This window comes from Dipodomys ordii, unplaced genomic scaffold, assembly GCF_000151885.1.
Source record: "Dipodomys ordii isolate 6190 unplaced genomic scaffold, Dord_2.0 Scaffold148, whole genome shotgun sequence".
Taxonomy (NCBI): Eukaryota; Metazoa; Chordata; class Mammalia; order Rodentia; family Heteromyidae; genus Dipodomys; species Dipodomys ordii.
Window position 1 is genome coordinate 273,706 of NW_012267364.1, and position 19,613 is coordinate 293,318.

The 19,613-nt window shown below is 51.6% G+C and overlaps 2 protein-coding genes across 2 annotated transcripts in view; both read right to left on the reverse strand.

Moving 5' to 3' along the window:
- Ldb3 (LIM domain binding 3) overlaps nt 1-4,443 on the reverse strand; it is a 73,750-nt gene extending 69,307 nt beyond the window's left edge. The window contains exon 1 of the mRNA XM_013032061.1: nt 4,351-4,443. Within this exon, the coding sequence (XP_012887515.1) occupies nt 4,351-4,443 (93 nt within the window). The remainder of the gene's footprint in view (nt 1-4,350) is intronic.
- A 3,172-nt stretch (nt 4,444-7,615) lies between these two features.
- Nucleotides 7,616-18,834, reverse strand: Opn4 (opsin 4). The gene is made up of 10 exons (XM_013032062.1): nt 18,691-18,834; nt 17,098-17,240; nt 15,211-15,344; nt 14,681-14,884; nt 13,880-14,051; nt 13,056-13,211; nt 12,094-12,201; nt 10,951-11,131; nt 10,073-10,216; nt 7,616-7,654 (listed from the first exon to the last, which is right to left on the reverse strand). The coding sequence occupies exons 1-10, from the start codon at nt 18,832-18,834 to the stop codon at nt 7,616-7,618; spliced, it is 1,425 nt and encodes a 474-aa protein (XP_012887516.1).
- Nucleotides 18,835-19,613: the final 779 nt, after the last annotated feature.

Genomic DNA, 19,613 nt, shown 5'->3' on the forward strand with positions numbered 1-19,613 from the left:
CTCCTCCTCCTCCTCCTCCTCCTCCTCCTCCTTTGTTTTGGCAGTTGTGGGGCTTGAGCTCAGAGCCTGGGCACTGTACTTGAGTTCTTTTGCTCAAGACTAGCATTCTACCACCTGAGTCACAGCACCACTTCTGGTTTTCTGTTGGTTAACTGGAGATAAGTCTCACTGACTTTTCTGCCCGGGCTGGCTTTGAACAACGATCCTCAGATCTCAGCCTTCTGAGTAGCTAGGATTACAGATGTGAGCCATCAGCTCCAGGCCCATCATTTCTTTTCCTCAAGTGGCCCAGGGACTACTTGTGCAGTTTGCCCTTGCCTTGTGAGGATTTACCCTTTGGGACCTTGATGGACCTCAATGGACAGACTCTGGTCCTCTTCTTTCAGTACCCTCAAAAGGGTCAGAGGCAGCTTTGAGCCTTGGGAGGGCCCAGAGAAGGCATGTCTAAGAGCATTCCCCCCACTGTGTCACTGCCCCCTTATCTTCCACTGATGGATAGACAGATGCTTGGAGCCTCTAAGGCTTGCCTGACCTTCAACGCTGCTATAAACAGCAAGACCTGTCAGCACCGATAGGCACTGCCCAAGAACAGCCCCACAACGTGCTCCAGTAGCCTCAAAATTCCAGGAATTGACAGCACGGCTACTCCCACCCCCACCCCACCCCCACACACACCCTGAATAGTCCCCGGCCTACCCGGTTCCTCTCCCCAGGGACCCTCTGTTCTCAGTGTCCCCATTAGCTAGGAGAGAGTTTGGTAAATACAGAAACTGAAACCACCAGGGAGTTTAGAGGCCTCTGGGCTGGTGGCCCAAGATCTGTCAGGTGGGGCCTGAGACCTTGCAGGCTAGGCCCCCGCCTGGGCCTGGCTCAGTGCCACTCCCCATTGCTCTGTTAACCTCCAGCCAGCCAGATGAGGCATCTTTCCACACCTGCACTCTCATACCTGGAGAGGGCATCGTCTCCCTCCTATAGGTAAGGCACTGAGACTGGGCAGAATAGCAGAGTTGAATGAAGGCATGTCCCTCTTCCTATGGTAGAGATGTTACAGTAATGAGGATGAACCTTATGCCTGGCACCAACCTCTGGTCAGAGGCTCAGACAAAGTGGGGGTAGGGCCCATAGAGCTGCTCCCTGGGTGGGGGGAAGGAGCCTGTTCTCACTCTTCCTTGCTTCCGGGAGCAGAGGGGGGCAGGGTGAGAGGGCAGCTCAGGTTGCAGGTCCTTTGCACCTGTCCAGGATAAATAAAGGCATTTCCCTGAACTGTCTGGGTCTCCCTTCTGAATCACTTCTCTGCAGTTTCTGAGGATCAGCTCAGCTGAAGGGAGATCCCCCAGGGGCTGCCCGAGGTTGACGCTTGGGGCCATTATAACTCAGGTACAGGCTGCCACTCTGCCATCAGGTGGCAGTCACTGGTCAGAGAGAAGAGGAGGCAGATCACAGGAATTTCCACTCATGGCCCCCCTCTGCCCCATGTATAAATGCAAGCAAGTCTCAAGTTGGGCACGTGTGATTCACATCTGTAATTCCAGCTACTCAAGAGGCTGAGATATGAGGATCATATCAGCCTGGAGAGAAAAGTCTATGAGACTCTCCAGTTAACCAGCCAAAAAAAAAAGTCAAAGTAGAGCAATGGCTCAAGTGATAGAGCAAAAAAGCTAAGCAAGGGCTGGGAATGTGGCTTAGTGGTAGAGTGCTTGCCTATCATGCATGAATCCTGGGTTCAATTCCTCAGTACCACATAAACAGAAAAAGCTGGAAGTGGCACTGTGGCTCAAGCAGCAGAGTGCTAGCCTTCAGCAAAAGAAGCTCAGGACAGTGCCCCAGGCCCTAAGTTCAAGCCCCAGGACTGGCAAAAATAAAATAAAATAAATAAATAAATATGGCTGGGAATGTGGCTTAATGGTAGAGTGCTTGTCTAGCATGCATAAAGCCCTGGGTTAGATTCTTCAGTACCACACAAACAGAAAAGCCAGAAGTGGTGCTGTGGCTCAAGTGGTAGAAGCTCAGGGACAGTTCCCAGCTGAGTTCAAGCCCAGGTCTAGGGGGAAAAAAAAAGCTAAGCCAAAGTGGGAGGCCAGAAAATTCAAGCCCTAGCACTATTAGAAAATAATTAAATAAATAAATAAGTGTAACCTGCAGTTCTGCCTGGTTGTGAGGTGAGACGGTGACCCCTCCCCCTCAGTGGTCAGGCAGTGAATGTGCCCCAGTACTGTGGGTACCTGCTGGAGATATAAGCAGGCTCTGCCTAGCTAGTTCCCACATGCCCCACTGCCCAATGCCTGTGGTGTCTCCACAGCAAAGGCTTAAGCTAGGACTCCAAGTGATGTCTACTGACCATTAGGAGACGTGGGTTGTATCTGAGGTAGAATAGGTCTCTTCCAGAAAATTCTGGTCCTACATCCCTTTGAGGGCTTGTTCTTGGTAATAGAGGGTCCTTGTGAGCCTCAGCCAGAAATATCACAGCCCTGGTGCCCATGAGATCAGCTTGGCCATAAGCACGGCCAGAGGCATTTCTCAAGGGACCTCCAGTGTTGAGGAGGGCTCCAGCGTCTAATCCTCCCTCTCCAGGTGATTCAAGGTGTGTCTCAGAAGGAAGCTAAAAGCTCACCATGCCCATCCTCCATCCGGTGCTCTGCCTGGATTCTTTTTTTTTTAATCCCCGCTTGTCAGTGGCTCCAGTACATCCCAACATACCCCCTCCCCAAGTGAGTACATTCCTCCTGCTGTCTAGCTTATTCTGTACTGCCATTTAAGCCCCTGGCCATCCAGGGCCAGGTGCTGCATAGGTCCTGGGTGAGGTCATTGGCTATCCTGGGTGTCACTGAGCCTGAAGACGAGTTGGTGTCTACAGGATGGGGCAGAGAATACCAGCAGCTTGTCTCAAGAATGGTGGGGCTGGGGGAGGTAGGGCTTCAGCTCTAGATATAGGATGCTAGAAGGGTTATGACAGCAGTTCTGCCTTGTACAAAGAGATGGAGTTGGGGTAGCCACTGGGCTTAAATACTCATAGGCATTTGTTACCACATTATGAAGCTTTCATCATACCACCAATATGATCCTTTCAGTATGGGACCCTGTAGTCTTCGGGGTAGGAGATCTGAAAGGTGGAGCCTTCACACCTCCAGCTGATGAGTGAAGGCCAAGGACTACTCCTAGTGCCCAAGCCAGGTTCAACAACCAAGCTGTCTTTCCAGTGAGACCCTCTGCCCTCTGCCTACCACCATTTGGACTACTCACCAAGTGCTAGTCCTAGGCCCAAGGCAAGTCTCTATTGCCCTGGAGAAGAAATTGTCCTTTCTCCTTAGCGAGAAAGCCACCCAGGAGACTCTCCTGTCTAACCATGATCCTCTAGTGACAGCCTGAGGCTTCACCCTGTCCCCAGGCCCAGGGAAATACCAGCAGGTTTTCAGCCACCCGACCCATGTTGTCTTTGCCCCTTGAAAGCCTCACAGTCTCTCTGAGACATGCGGTTTCCAGCCCCAGCTCTGCCAGGACTGCTGGACAGTACCTTTCTATGACAGACCGTGACTGTACCTGCTGTGTTCTAGTTGTGACCTATATGCTGAGAATGTGCCGTAGTTAAGATAAAGTCCTTCCTTTCTGCTTCTCAAGCATGTCTACTCTTGGCTTCCCTGGGCTTTGGGGTCTCCAGCCTGGCAATAGAGGACCTCATTTCCTCAGGTAAGCATGGAGAGAAAAGACATGACACTGTCAGGCAGGACAGGCAGGCCCCTGCTTCAGGTAAGGAGGGAGGTCCAGCTCTGTGAGCCAGACAGTAAGGGAGCTCCTGGAAGACCCTGGAAGACCTGGGTTATGAGGAGAAACTCATAACCCAGGCTTGGTATTTTGGATCTAGGATAGAACAAGTACTAGAACCCAGTAACCAGTTCAACCCCAATCCACATCATGATAGCAGAGGCAGCAATCTGTCCACCCATGCATCTGCTTACTTGTCACCCATCCTTCCCTTCTTAGGAGCAGTCTTTTCCCAAAACCTCTGCTTGCTTCAAGGCTTGGAGGCAACCTGAGCCCACCTTGCCAGAAAGAAAGCGTTGTACTTTCTTCCACCCTGCAAACTCAGCATTTCCTTCTCTGCTCAAAACACCTGCCATTTGCCCATCACGTCTCACTCAGGTGGGCAAACTCAAGGGGGTACAAGCTTGAGTGAGCCAGCCCTGGCTGTGGCCAAGACCAGAAAACCAGATCAGTCCTCAGATGGGACGGATCATGCTCCGGTTTGCCCTGGTAAGGACAGACAGACAGACATGGGACACAGACATACACATGCCCTCTTCCAAGAGTGCCCTGCCCCTTCGGGAGCTGGGCTGTATGGCAGGGCACACTCACCCGGGAGATAGTAAGGGGCATATTGAAATCCTTGCCCCCTTGCAGGCGGAAGCCCCAGGGCCCAGGCCCGGTCAGGGTCACACTGTAAGACATGCTGGTGTTGACAGAGGTCACCTGTGTGGAGAAAGGGAAAAGTCAGGTGAGAGAGCACGAGCGCACCCCGCCTCCCCAGCCTGCGCCTCAGCTCCCGATCCCCGACCCTGGACCCCCAGTCTTGCCTGCTGTGTCCCTTACTGCCTGGCCTAGCTGTGTGGAGCTCCTGGGAGGCTCCTAAGAATAGCTGGGAGTGAATGCCATCGACACTGATATCTGCCTTGCTGAGCCCATAAATGGACTGTAACCCTACACTAGGCCCGCCCGCCTGCGGCCTCCCAGCCGTCCACCATGACTCACCAAGCTAATATAGCCCCTGGGGAGGGGCACCCAGAAACAACCCCCCCTCTTGGGGGCAGGAAGGGAGCACTTGCCTGCCTTCTGCCCTCTACAGAACCCATACACCCTTGCTCTGCTTCAGCAGACCCACCTCCAGGCCAGGAGGCTGTAGATTGGGCTCCCTTAGGCAGGGATTTTGTCTCTCAGGGACCCTGAGATGATGCCTTACCGAGTGTGAGGCCCTGGGGGTGCCTAGGGCTGAGTTCAGCTCTCAGCAAGTCTGGGAAAAGATTTAACTCAGAAGGCCAGTGATTGGCTTTGGGCTTGTCCAGTCATAAAAATGATCATATAATAGCATAATAACTGGGCATCGTCAAGTTCAGAATGGTGCCCTTCATGCCACTGTCCCTGGGGTCCCAAGAACTGCTACTTTGGAAGACCGGAGTTCAGAGAGGTTAAATAACTTCCCCAAGGTCACACAGGGAATGGACGAGGGCCTACTGAATGGAACCTGGGCTTGTTCCAATAGGATTCATGACAGACAATGGGCTCTCAGTGGCTGCAGGCATCTCCTAAAGCCCTGGCTGGGGGTGGGGGTGGGGTGCACCGGGGCCTCTGCCTGTCCACCTTGGCACAGGGTCTGACAGCAGGTTTAAGGCAGGCCCATCCCTCTAGACCCTCTGGGGCCCAGTTGGTTATTCCTGGCTCTCCTGTCTCATTTGTGCCCTGGAAAACTTGACAGTAGCATGGAAATCTCCAGCTGCCAGCACTGCACGCCAGGCCCCGTGCCCTTTGCGCAGGAATGGCAGGGGGCAGGGAGGAGGGAAGAAGTGCCATTTGCTCAGCTGTTGGAACACAATGCCAGAGGGGCAGGGAGGAGAAGCATGCATAGCATGTTCAATCCATACCCCAGAGACAGTGTGTTCCACTGGGGACCCTGGCCCCATGAGACTCCTGTCAGTGTGGTCTTTGGTCAGAGTGACCCTAGAAACCCTCCTCCAAGAGCGATCTCAGGCTCCATGTGATCTAGAGACAGATTCAAGCCCACTCTGTTTGTTTTTTTTTGCTTTTTTTTTTTGCTGGTTGTGTGGCCTGAACTCAGGGCCTGGGCGCTGCCCCTCAGCTCTTCAGCTCCAGGCTAGCACTCTTACAACTTGAGCCACAGCACCACTTCCGGCTTTTTCTGTTTATGTGGTGCTGAGGAATCGAACCCAGGGCCTCATGCATGCAAGGCAAGCGCTCTACCACTGAGCTACCTTCCCAGCCCCCCACTCTGGTTTTTAGCTGTGGAAACTGAGGCTTGGAAAATAGGATCAGATTGAGTTGGCTACTTGCTCGCTCTCTCAGAGAGCTGGCCTGAAGTTGGGCTGGACCCTGAGGACTAGATGCAGGCCTGGGTGTGAGTAATTTCTAATGTGCCAGGACTCCAGCCTAATACCCAGGGTCTGGCACATGCAGGGTATGTGCTACAAATGTGCATGTTACAAGACTATTTGGTGATTTATCCAAAGTCACAAAAATAGCAAGTCAAAGAAGCCAGGGAGGGAACTGTGCTCTTCCCTCCCCATCTTCAGCAACCCTTCTCCCCTGTACCCAGAACCCCATCTGGCCTGGCCCAGAAAGCCAGCATCCATACCAGTCACTGCCCCTATGGGCCCCACGCCCTCATCCATAAGTCTAGCCTTGTCTTAGTAGGAGTGTCTGTCCTGCCTGGCTGGTACGGCCTCAGAAGCAGGAGATAAACAGTGTGGGAAAGGAAAAGGCTGCGGGAGGAAGGGACGAGGGAGGGGGGAAACACCTTTCTTGGGGAACCCAGGCAAGGCTGTACTTGCAGGCTCTTTCTCTGGACTCTGGCTCTTGCCTGGCTGATGTGGCCTCTGGGGGAAGGGAGGAGCAGCAGGGACAATGCTCTTAAAGGGGAAAGCCAGCCTCCCTCCATCTGCCTCCCCTGGGAGATGTGAAGCCAGAGAGCAGCTGGTACCCACGGGCTGGGCAGGGCTCAGAATATCCTTGAGGAGTATGATGGGGCTATGCCTGGTCTTTGTCTCTCCTCTATTTTTCCCAGCTGCCGTTTGAGACGGGTCTTCAGAAGTGACCCAGAGGCTCTCACTGAGAGCAGGGAGCAAGCAAGAAAATGCAAAAAAGCAGAAGGCACCACGGCCAGGCTCTGTTCTCTTTCCCATCACAGCATCAACAGGTAGACAGCAAAGGTGTCAGAGGAGAACTTCTTTGCCTTTTATTTTTTCCTTTGCCCTTATTAGAGGCATAATCCAGGAGGAATATAGACCACTCATGCAAAATAAACCACAGGACAGAACGTGCATCATGTGTTCTGTGTGCATGTAAATAAATAAGTACCTGGTGCGGGAGGGGAGGTGTCTAGCAGTATAGGCATGCCTGTGTGGGGAAATAAGCCAGAGATGAGTGTGTGTGTTCTGTGTACAGGTAGGACTGTGTTCAGCTGGCCAGTAAAATGCCCAGCCTAGGCACACAGGCTGGCCAAGAAGCTTGGCTCAGAAACAGCTGATGTGTTCCCTGGAGCCATTGCTATTGTCATCGCTGTCATTGCCTAGACAATTCCCAGCATACAGCATTTGAGGACAGGCAACTGCCAGAAAGAGGAGGGCCTGAGGATACACGCTCCAGGCTGGACGTGACTTCTGAGCTGAAAAGTGGGTGTAGACCATGCTGCAGGGAGGGGTTTTAAGGTATGGGAAGGGGAACATGGGGCTGTGGTTGTGAATCCAGAGTAGCATGGGCAATGAGACCACTTGCAGAGCCTGAAGGCTCATGGAATAATCCTGTGGTGCTGGTGGTGCTGGTGGTGGTGCTGGTGACAGGAGAGAAGATGAAGCTGGACATGTCCCAGAAGAAAGAGCCAATGAGGAATATCCTATATCGTGGGGTCCAGGCTGGGGAGTTCTCCCTTGGTCTGAAAATAAATAGCATGTATCTGTTTACCCTGAGGAGCATCCCAAAGGGACCACTCCCCCAATGACCCTTCAGGTTTGAGGTCACCAAGAGATGAAGGCATGGTGAGTGGCAGGGCCAGGTTGAGGTCCAATGAGGACAGATCTTGTTGAGTGAGGTTCAGATCTTGGAAAGGGAGCCAGAGACAATATCTGTCACTGGCTTAGGGATAACTCCTAGGAGACATCCTCAACTTCCTAAGCTCCATGTGTAGGTGTGTGGGTGTGTGGGTGACTATATGTGCCAGGAGGGGGACTCGAACTCAGGGACTCTTGCTTTCCCTTGGCTTTGTTGCTCAAGGCTAGTGCTCTACCACTTGAGCCACACTTTTCTGGCTTTTTTACTAGTTATGTGGAGAGAGGTGTCTTGCAGACTTCTGTGCCAGGGCTGACTTTGAACCTGGATCTTCAGATCTCAGCCTCCTGAATAGCTAGAATCACAGGGGTGAGCCCCGAGCACCTGGCACTCCTGGGGTTTGATCTGATGAACTGAGCTCCTCGTATACACTTCTGTGCATCTCTTCTCTGCACTCCTGTACATGTGTGTCTCTTCTCACTCCTCCTGCCCTGAATCACTACTTGATTATTCCACTCAATTCAGTATTCAAGATACATTGAAGGGGCCTGGCTACTTTGTAAATCTCCTCCCAAGGCTCCCTGTCCTCCAGGGTCAGGTCTAGAAACCCCCCCAGGCTTCCAGCACCTTCTCTGCCTCTTCTCTTCTATGCTTCCTCAGCCATCCCCAGGGTCCCACTGGTCACAGAGGGTACCAGGGTCCCAGAGAGACAACCTATTCCAGGACAAACCAAGTTTCCTCTCCTGTACCCTCTGTATCTACCCAAGACCATGAACAGTACTGTTCAATGCCCACCCCCACCCACTCTAGCATCTTGGAATCCCCCTGTGGCCTCTACCTTCCCTGAGAGTCCTGAGGGATGAGCCTCCATTTCCAGCAGGTTGGGTACTCTTAACTCAATGGCAGCACTTATCAAGAATATCTGATATAGCTGAGTGCTGGTGATTTCTGCTGATACTCCCAACTACTCAAAAAGCTGAGATCTGAGAATCACAATTTGAAGCCAGCCTAGGCAGGAAAGTCTATAAGACTCTTAGCTCCAATGACTTATCAAAAAAAAAAAAAAAAGCTGAAAATAGAGCTGTGGCTCCAATGGTAGAGTGCTAACTCTGTGCAAAAAATAGCTCAAAAAGAAATGTACTCATTACCTGACTTACGTAACTATAACCCCTCTATACATCTCTTTTATAATAACAATAAAAAATAGCTCAGGGGTAGTGCCCAGATCCTGAGTTCAAGCCCTAAGAACAGCACAAAATAAAATAAAATAATGTCTGATGACTCCTGGTGGCCGGCTCTCCCTGCCCGTGCCCCTTCCCTGCGTCCCTCCCTGGCCTCTCCTCCCTCCAGGACAGGCAGTGTCTTTCACCATTGCCTGGCCAGCCTGCAGGTCACTGTCAGGACTGCTTCCTTCCTTGCTTCAGTGGCTATAGAGTCCCTGGGTTCCAAATTGGGCAGTGGTGCTTCTAGATGGTGAAATTACTGGGGAATGGGGTAGGGGTAGGGAGGGCAGGGAGTGCTTGCCTCTTGTGAACTTATGGGGAGCCAGCAGGAGGAGGAGGAAGACAGGTCCTGAGCTCTGTGTGTGGGTAAGAGAAGGGCCAGGTGGGGAGCTGCAAGGGGAGGGGAGGGGCTGCTTGTGCTCACAGCATTTCCAACGTTCCAGAAGATGGCCTTCTCTAATCACCATCAACATTCCGTTCCATAGGCACTTGGGCTGACAGCTGGTCTTCTTTTAATAGCCACAAGTATTCTGGGTGGCATCCTGGTCTCAGGGTGTTCTCTGTGAGCACTTCATGGCCCTTAACCCACTCTCCCAGGTATGTCCAACATCAAATCACACAAAGAGGTATGCACTGTCCTCACCCAGTCGCACCCACGGACAGACACAAAGACACACTTGGTTGTGCATCCTTGCATGTGGTACAATGACAGCATATGCCAGACACATGGTCACATTCATGTATGACTTATGTGCTCTGTTGGCTGCACAGATCACCCACATTTATGGACACACACAATTATTCACATACCTTACATCCACTAAGGAAGGCATAGCATAACCAGGAACACCAACTGCTAGAGGTGTTCATAGAGCCACACAGTCATGTACAACACACCAAGAACAGCCACAGCCTATACTCAATTGAAGCTGTTGAGGGAAAGCTGGAATGTCTGGGGAAGGGATGATTCCCAGAGGACATTATGCTGCCTGCTAAACTAAGCCTTGTTCCTGGCCACTCTCTGGGCTACTTATCCCTATTCCCCTCCCCTTCATAGATTGGCAGGTACTGGATCCAATCACCTTCTTGGGTGTCTTGGCTTCCTTTCTCTGGGCTCTGGGAAGAACCTTGACTTCCCCATCCTCCAGGTCCTGACTACAGGGAGACTGTCCAGTCATTTGCTGGGCATCCCCCCATGCAGCTGCTGCCTCTGTGTCTGTCCAGCCCTGGGGGAAGAAGGAGCATAACTGTGAGGAAAGACTGACCCCCTGCAGCCTGCCCCTCCCCAACCCCCTGACAGGTCCTTCCTCAGCATTACCACAGGTATCTATGGCAGTTTCATGGCTCCATTAACTGTAAAGTTTCAATCACCAAGTCCCTGCAAACCTCACATGCCTGGACCAGAGTGCATGTTAGCATTATGATTGATATGCACCTTCCTATGAATGTATTATGTATCCTGTGATTCTTTGACTGTATTTTTTGTCTTTTCTATTTTGGTACTGAGGATCGAATCCAGGACATTGTACTTGTTGGCAAGCACTTTGCCATCGAGCTACATCCCAGCCCCTGTGATTCTTTGAGACACCCCTTCTCCCTATGCGAGAGAGCTTAGTGCTGAGGGACCAAGGGGTCTGAGTTGGCTCATGCCTTGTGTCTAGATGCCCATCTAAGGCCAAGAATGCGAATCGATTCCATCTTTGCTCTGGAGATAGTGTTAGCATGGAAAAAGAGATGCCCTGGAGTTGGAAGACCCATGTGTAGAATGATACATTCCTGTGTCACCCCAATTCCTCTGCTAGTCACAAGACAGTGACACCCATAAGGTTGGGAGGGGCTGACCACCCCTCCCACCCCATCTCAGTGGTGGCCTGGCCAGGACCTAGGACTTCCTAGAGGTCTGGGGCTGCATAGGGAAAGGGTGGTAAGATATCAGCTGACAAAGGCCTAGAAGTCTTACCATCTTGCTTTCAGAGCCTAAGGACTCCTGGCGTCTCCGTCCAGAGATCCAGCTGAGGTCAGAGGTCTGGCTGGTCAGTGTGGAGCGGTGAGTAGAGCGGAAGCTGAGTGAGGGGTGATCATGCTGGCCTGACACACCCAGTAGCACTCTCAAGCAGGGCAAATGCTGGGCAATGGCCACCCTGGAGGAGTCATGCATCTGGTTAGGATGAAGGGAAAGACAACTGATACAGGATGAGTGGACAGATAGATGCTTAGTGATGGGAACAGATAGCCACTAGGAGTCATTGGAGGTAATGAAGATGGACAGACAGATGCTGGATGATGGGGACAGATAGATGCTGAGTCTGACAGGATCTAGGGATAATGGAATGGGTAACAGATAGACAGGAGTCTGACAGACTTGCAGGGATGTTAGGACAGATAACAGATCCTAGATTCATGCATGTGGAGAGAGAGAACCTGGAATAGAAGGTTCAACCAGGTGGACATTGCTTCCAGCCCTCATATGGCTGGCCAAAAGTGACATCTCTGGCTGATAGGGACCAGGGACTTCCTGTGTTCTTTGGGCTGGACTGACTGAGACCTGCAACCAACTTCAGGAGGGTGATGAGTGATAGATACCACCAAGCTATAAGAAGCACTGGGGGCCTCAAGGGAGAAGTACCTTGTTGGGATTCTTATCAGCAGAGCTGGCTGGCCACAACCACTCAGGACCCTGCCAGGGCCCCTTAGGCAGAGTCAAAGAACTCCCAGATGGGATCTTTCTGGGATGTCAGTGTCTTTTTTGAGGGTGGGTAGCAGCACTGCTTATCAGTAACCCTGCCTACCTTTAATCACCAACTCTGAAGATCCCAGAGTTAAAGCTAGACATTGCCCAGAAAAAAAAAATCCTGGTATTCCTCCAAATAGAGCCCTCTGGGAAGTTAAGGCCAGAGAAGAATTGTGTCAACTCTGGATGCTACTGGCTGCTCCTAGATGCTTATGGCCCTTGCTCAACTCACCTACGAGAGATCACACACACACACACACACACACACACACACACACACACACACACACACGGCTGTTCTCTGCCTCATCTGCAGGCCCAAGCCCTCCACGCCCACATGGAGAGAAGTTGGAGACCTGGAGGGTACTGCACCTGTACTTGGGGTGGGTGATGGCATAAACGATGGGGTTGTGGATGGAAGAAGCCTTGGCGATGACGGCTGGCACTGAGTTCATGTAGGGCGTCAGGATGTGTGCATACCTAGGAGGGAGGAGGTTCCTTCACTCATCCCTACCCCACACCCCTCACCTCTCCCCGCCATCCCCAGTTAGCTTTTACCCATGAACCTTCTTCCTCTGGGTCAGACCTGTCAAGGCCCAAATCCTAGCCCAGCCCAAACCAACATAAATAATTCAACCCAGCAGTGCTAGGGAGAATTCTGATGGAAGGGGAATGGAGCTATGAGATTGTTGGGGGCGGGGCTCTGGGAGGAAGATTCACCAGGCTTGAGGTGGGGTTTGTCAGGCCTCATTGTCCATTGGATCCTATGATGCTGGTAGTACCTCCCCCTGCTCCCCATTGGCCCTGGCCCTCTTGTGCAGCAATTCTCACACCATGACATGCCCCCTGCTCCCCTGCATTTTGAGAGAGAGAGAGACTTCACAGTAGGTTCTATAGGGATCCAGGCCATTCCTACACAAGTAGATACAGACCCAGACACTTCTAAGATGTCATAGTTCTCACTGTCCCCAAAGTACTTCTGAAGTCTGGCCTTCGGCCACACTGCTGGAGATATCAAAGTTCCCAGAATAGCTGCAAAGGACTAGAGGACAGCTCTTAGGAATCCATGCGAGGTGACAGCACCCCAGCTATGTATCTGGCCCAGGCAAAGAGAGGACTGGGACCTGAGGAACAGCTGTGTGTTCCCCAGAGGGGTTGGATCTGAATGTGTATCCTGGAGCTCTAGAAGTAAGCAGGGCCGCTGGGGTGGGGCATGCCACACTGGGAGAAGGCGGGGCTGGGAGGTTAGCTTTATGCTGTCCCATTGGTTGACCTGGGTAGGAGAGGCTGCCTAGGGGTCCCTCCCCTTTCCAATCCCTTCCGTCCCTGCTCACCCAGCAAAGGCCACCAGGGCCACAGTGGAATAGGGGGCCCAGGAAAGCACAAAGAGGAGGATGACCAGCAGTGCGATCTTGGCCATCTTCCACTCGCTCTGCAGCCGCTGCCACTGCTGCCGTTGCTGTGGGGACTCACCACAGCCCTCGCAGGCCCTAAGAAAGGCAAACCCATGTTGTAGCAAATACAGGGCCACAGCTACTGTGCCAGAATGGGCCTGGACTGTCCATCCTTTCCACAAAGTATTCGTTACACGAAGTCTCAACAGGTTTCCTGTGGTTCTATGTGGATGCCTTCTTTGTCCCGACTTGGAAGATGGTCTCCAAGCATGCACTGGTGGCTCACACCTGAAATCCTAGCTACTAAGGACGTTAAGCTCTGCGGATTGTGGTTCAAAGTCAGTCCAGGCAGGAAAGTCCATGAGACTCTTATCTCCAATTAACCACCAGAAAACCAGAAGTGGAGTTGTGGCTCAAAGTAGTAGAGAACTAGCCTTGAGCAAAAGAGCTCAGAGACAGCATCCATGGCTTAAGTTCAAGCCTAAAGACAGACAGACAGACAGACAGACACACACACACACACACACACACACACACACACACACACACACACAAATACACAGACATGCTCAGACACACAAGTTCAAAGACAGCAACCTCAGACCCTAAGTTCAAACCCCAGAACAGGCACCAAAAATTAAAAAAAAAAATCTTTAAAGCACATGTGCTTATTCACTTGTTTTTTTCCTGCCTGGAGCTGGGTATGCTCTACTAAGCAAAACAAAGCCTGCTCCTTTAGCCCTTCCTTTGTGCTAGGTACTTACCGACGTGTCTCCCGGATGGCTCTGAAGATGAAGATGTAGCAATAGATGATGACGAGCAGGGGGAGGAAGAACACGAAGCAGAAGAGCAACATGGTGTAGGAGCGCACAGAGGGGGTGAAGGTCATGTAGTCCCAGGAGCAGGATGTGAGCAGCCCCTCGGGCACATAGGCACCTGGAAGCCAAGGGCCAAGTGCTCAGCCTTCATGTTGGCACTGCCTAGAGCTTCTTGTCCACTAGGGGCTTTCTATGTGAAGCTTGGGATTCCTATAAACAACCCTAGTCCCCCAACTCTCCCAGCTGCCCACTTTTGAGAACTCCTGTGGCAGGGTGGGGATGTGGAGGAAACTTTCCAACCTGATTCTGGCTGTGACGTCAACTGACGAGATAGCAGGCAAAACCAGCTGCTGCTTGTTCTTGATTGGCTAGAGCAGAGGCCTAGTGGTAAACCAGGCCTCCAGGTAGCCCCAGGGCCTTGCTGCCTCCCCACCTGTTTGTGGAACCTCACATCACAGCCCCCTGTCTAATCTGACTTGCTGCAAACCCTGCAGCAGACATAGCAATCATTTCACTGTATCTGAGAACTCCCATATTGCGGCACAGGCTGCCCAGATGATTCTCAAGCCCCTAATGGATCGCTCAGTTTCTCCTACTGCTCGTGCTACCCTCCAGGTGTCCATTTGACGAGATCCTTGCCAGCCTGCCAACCCAAGTTCACTGATCTCCCCCCAAGGTCATCTCTCTCCCCTTCAACTATATCTGCCAGCATATCTGCCCCTCCCCCAATTCCACCAAACCACTTACTCCAGCCAAAGAATGGTGGAAGACTCCAAGCCAGGGCATAGACCCAGACACCCAGCAGGACAAATGCAGTTCGTCTCTTGGATGTCACCCCGATGGTGGCCAGTGGGCGTGTGATCACCAGATACCGGTCCAGGGCAATGGCCATCAGGGTGATCATGGAGGTGATGCCAAAGAGAGCTCCACAGAAGGCATAGAATTCGCAGCCTGTGGGTACAGCCCCTGCCGTTAGTTCTTGGAGAAGGGAGCCCCTCAGTTACCCAATGAGAGGAAGGGCTAGAAATGGGGAAACCTAGTCGCTGTCTCTGCCCTCTAGAGAAAATGGTCTGAGCCTTCTCCACCCTGTCTGGCCAGGCTTCTCAAGCCCAGAACCTCCCTTTTCCCTGCTTACTCTTGGGATGGAGTGTGTTGCTCACTCTCTCTGCCCACAAAGGGCAGAGAAGGTGGCTTCCCCTGGGCCACCCTTCTCCATGGGCATCCTTGGATCAAATCATCCCTCATCCATCCAGCAAAAGGCATCCCCAAGTGTCTACCTGCCTCTCCAAAGAGCCACTGCTTGTGGAGGCTGCTGGCAAAGAAGACAGGGGCCTGGGTGAAGGACATGAGGAAGTCGCTGACTGCAAGGTTGATGATGAACATATTGGCGGGGGTTCTCAGACCTCTGGTCCTGTAAGGGTCAGAAGTGGTAAAGGGATGATTCCCAGCTCACACATGCTACACATTCATACATGCACACACGCACACCCACATAAGCACACACACCCCACACCCGTATATGCACAAATGCATTTATTTATACACCAGTTAACACATGCATAACACATATGTGCAATGCACATGCAACCACATATGCATATGTTCACATTCATGAATACATGTGGGCATATGTGTGTGTATCCACACAACATATGCACATATTTGCATGTGTGGATACATGCATGTCCCTGTTAGTATACATGTATGTGTTCACCTGCATGTACATGCATGCACGTACGTGCACATTCAGGCAAGCCAAGGTTGCTGGGCCACAGACTCAGCCCTCTGTCCAGCAGGTGTTACCTATGCAACAGTTAACCCCAGTGGTTGAAGGGGATGCCTATGGAAGTTCCTTCAGAAAGAGGTAATGAATAATGTCTCTCTACAGTGTGCTGTGCCACCCAGGGGAGACTGGGTTCCTCTTCTCACCTTCTGATTGCCTCTGTATGACTCACATTCTCTCCTTAGACAAACCTCTCCAGACTTGTCTCTCCAGTGGCTTCTTCCCCAGCAGCTCCTCCCACGTGTCCTGATTGCCCTCCCAACTCCTACTTCCTCAGGCTCCCCACTTGTCCTCTTTAACAAGTGTCTTTGCCAAGGGAATGGTGACTGTGACCACACAGCTCATCTCCTGTCACATCCACCCTTGCGTCTACCCGAAGGGAGGCATGTGGTTGCCATTTTCCAGGGGAGATCACAGAAGCCTTTACACCTAAAGTGACTTCACTCCAGTCACACAACACAGCAACTAGCACAGTCAGCCAGTTCACTTACTCAATCACCCCCTGGACTCCAAGGAAGAAATCACAAATCTCTTTCACAAAGAGTGAGCTCAAAGACAATAAATGACTGGCCCAGCCCTTCTGCTAATCTGTGGAGCCAGGGACTGTGAGACCCTCAGTCTGTTCACTTCCCCACCCGCCTGTCTCAGCCATCAGACTTCCAGAGGGGAAGATGAGGAAGGAAGTCTGGGGACTGTTGCTGAGGGCGTCAGGTTTCAGCATCTGGGTGTCCAGGCTGCTCCTCAAAGTACAGAAAGGATGCTCCCTGGGGCAGGTGATGAGAGGGGTAAACTAAGAACAAGACAAAATGAGCAGAGATCTGAGGGCCTTAGGGTACCAGTTCCACATACAGGGTGTGCCAAGATCCAACAACCAGCAGGTACCATTCAGACTTCCCTGGACCATTCCCTCCCAGCCTCAACCATTCCCTGAGCTTAAAGATTCAGTTCTAAGCCCAGTGTTGGTGGCTCGTGCCTATAATCCTAGCTACTTAGGAGACTGAGGTCTGAGGATTACAGTTCAAAGCCAGCCTGGGCAGGAAAGTACGTGAGACCTTTACCTTCAATTAACCACCTAAAAACTAGAAGTGAAACTATGGTTCAAAGTGGTAGAATGCTTAAGCTCAAAAGCTCATGGACAATGTTCAGGCCTTGACAGAGTTCAAGCTTCATGACTGACAAAAATACAATACAATACAATAAGAATCAGATCTGAGCTTGAAGATTGAGTCTTCTGCCCAAGACGATGGAACACTTGTCCCTGGCCTCACCTAAGTCTCAACTGAGCAGAATGACACAACATCTCCACGTTGCATTCAGCCCTGTTTCACACGGCCAGGCCCCCACTCTTGATGCCCTGAGGCTGGTTCAACCAGCCAGATACCTGCAAAAGGTATAGATGACGGTCAGATTTCCCAGCATCCCCGTGAGCCCCACCAGCAGGATCACCGTGCCCAGGGTATAATGAGCGTGATCTGGAACATCAACTGTAGGGAAGGGGACCTGGGCAGCTTGAGTGCCAGCCATCTGTAGAAAGACAGAAAAAGAAGGGTTAGAGTGAAGCTGTGGCTCAAGTGATAGGGCCCTAGTCTTGAGCACAAAAGCTCAGAGGCAGCCCCCAGGCTCTGAGTTCAAGCCATAGGACCAGTACACACACATACAGAGAGAGAGAGAGACACAGAGAGAGAGACAGAGACAGAGAGACAGAGAGAGAGAGAGAGAGAGGGAGGAGGAGGAGGGGGGAGGAGGAGGAGAAAACAATTATATTATACCCATCACCTGCAAACATCCCTGAAAAGGAAGAGGTAGGGTCCTTGTGGGCAGGTAAGCAAATGACCACAGAGCAGCTAGTGGCCAAACTGAAATAGAACTACATACTTTCCTAAAATTGAACTCAAGCTTCAGTGCAAACAGGTGTTTGGGGCTCTAAGGCTAGGCTCAGATCACTTGACAGGCTGGTGGGACAAACATGTGCCCGAAAAACAGGGAGATGTTTAGGGAACTCTGACAACAACTAGATACTGACTCCTCCTACCAACCCCTCTGTCTATCTTTCTCTAAAAGTAGGACAATGCTTAGCAAATCTCAGTGGAGAAATTTTATTCCCCATAGTGGAACTGGGTAATGCTGATCTTGAACCTTGGTAAGAGGGAGAGAGAAAAAATTTCCTTTAGAGCTGGGCACCAGTGGCTCACGCCCGTAATCCTGGCTACTCAGGAGGCTGAGATCTGAGGATTGCAGTTCAAAGCCAGCCCAGGCAGGAAAAGCCATGAAACTCTTTTTTTTTTTTTTTTTTTTGGTCATGGGACTTGAACTCTGGGCTTGGGTGCTGTCCCTGAGCTCTTTAGCTGAAGGGGAGGGAAGGAAGGAAGGAAGGAAGGAAGGAAGGAAGGAAGGAAGGAAGGAAGGAAGGAAGGAAGGAGGGAGAAAAAGAAAGAAGGAAGGAAGGAAGGAGAGACAGAGGGAGGGAGGGAGGGAGGGAGGAGGGAAGAAAGGAATGAGAAAATAAAACATGCTAGAAAACCATCACTGGTAAGGTTAGCTTAGAGGGATCTGAGGACCCCTTTCACACTAGCCCCTTTCTAAGGAAGTATGGGTATGTTGTGGTTTGATCTCTGTCCTGCCCAGTATCTTACTCTGACCATAACAATTCCAGATGCCCAGGACCCAGAGTTTGTATTCCTCTCTGGAAGGTTCCACTGGGCATCTAGCCAACTTTTTTAAAGAAGTGGATATAACTAAGAACTAAGGGTTCTTCTAGCCCTTTGTGATCAGGGCCAGCCTTTCTGGTCCACCAGCACTCTTGAAGGGGAGAGGGGGGGTGGCCGGCAATGGTTTGTATTCTCCTTTCTCAGCCAATGTGTAGAGAAGGCTCAGAGGTCCAGCGACTTGCCCAGGTTCCCATAGCAGAGCTGAGGAAGGGGACGAAGAATTGGAGAGGAAAGGCTCTGAGCATGGACCTGCTCTGTGGGCTTACCGTGGTGCTGATGGGTGGAAGCTGGCTGGGGGTGGAGACATTGCTCTGGGTACTGTCCCATCTGCCAGGCGAAGCTGGGGTGGCAGCAAAGCTGGGCTCCTGGGTTGGATTTGGAGAGATTCTTGGCCTTGACGGAGGGTTCATCGCGAGACAGGGTAGTCTTGCTCAAGTCCACAGAGAAGTCAAGGACTTGGGGAGCTCAGGACTCTGTGCCCAGCCTCCTAGCTTTCCTCCATACTCAGTGCTGTGGTCCAGTCCACCTGCTGCCTGCTCTCCCAGTGCAGGCTGAACCTAGCGCTGCTCTTGGAGCTGATGGCTATTCCGTGTTCAGTGAAGTGGGAAGAACGAGTGTTACAGTTAAAACCATCACAGCCAGAGTCCCCCTGCACCTTTGAACAGAAGGGCTGCACATGCTCAGTGGCTCTTTGTCTCTAGGTTCAGACATGGGTCTTTGCTGTCTGCCCCCTAGGGTCTGATGGTGGTGATATAATGATGGGGTATGTATGTGCATGTGCACTGCTAGGCTTGGCACCTGGATATTGCACTGAGCCATCTCTGTTCTTTTTTCCCTGGGTTCATCAAGAACAGTTTCTGTTGGATGTGGTGGTACACTCCCATAATCCCCAACTCCTCAGTAAGCAGAGGCCAGAAGATCAGCAATTCAAGGTCAGTCCAGGCAGAGTTAGAAAGATCCTACCTCAAAAACAAAATAATACCTGTCTCATGCCTGTCATCCCACCTATGTGGGGAGCATAAATAGAAGGATCAAAGTCCAGGCTAGCCCAGGCAAAATTATGTGACACTCTCTCAAAAATAACCCAAGAAAAAGGGGAGTGGGGATATCAAGTGATGGGGCAGTTGCCTAGCATGTATGAGGCCTTAATTCAAATTGTAGTAATATAAAAATAAAAGAGTTGAGCTGG

Bases quoted from the DNA above. Each gene is read 5' to 3' on its own strand.
- Opn4 (XM_013032062.1), bottom strand. From the start codon at position 18,834: ATGAACCCTCCGTCAAGGCCAAGAATCTCTCCAAATCCAACCCAGGAG. The intron at 13,212-13,879 runs GTAAGTACCTAG...TGCCTTTCTTAG, and splicing joins GCCATCCGGGAGACACGTCG to GGCCTGCGAGGGCTGTGGTG. The intron at 7,655-10,072 runs GTGATTGGATCC...ATTTATTTTCAG, and splicing joins AAGCCAAGACACCCAAGAAG to ACCAAGGGAGAACTCCCCAG.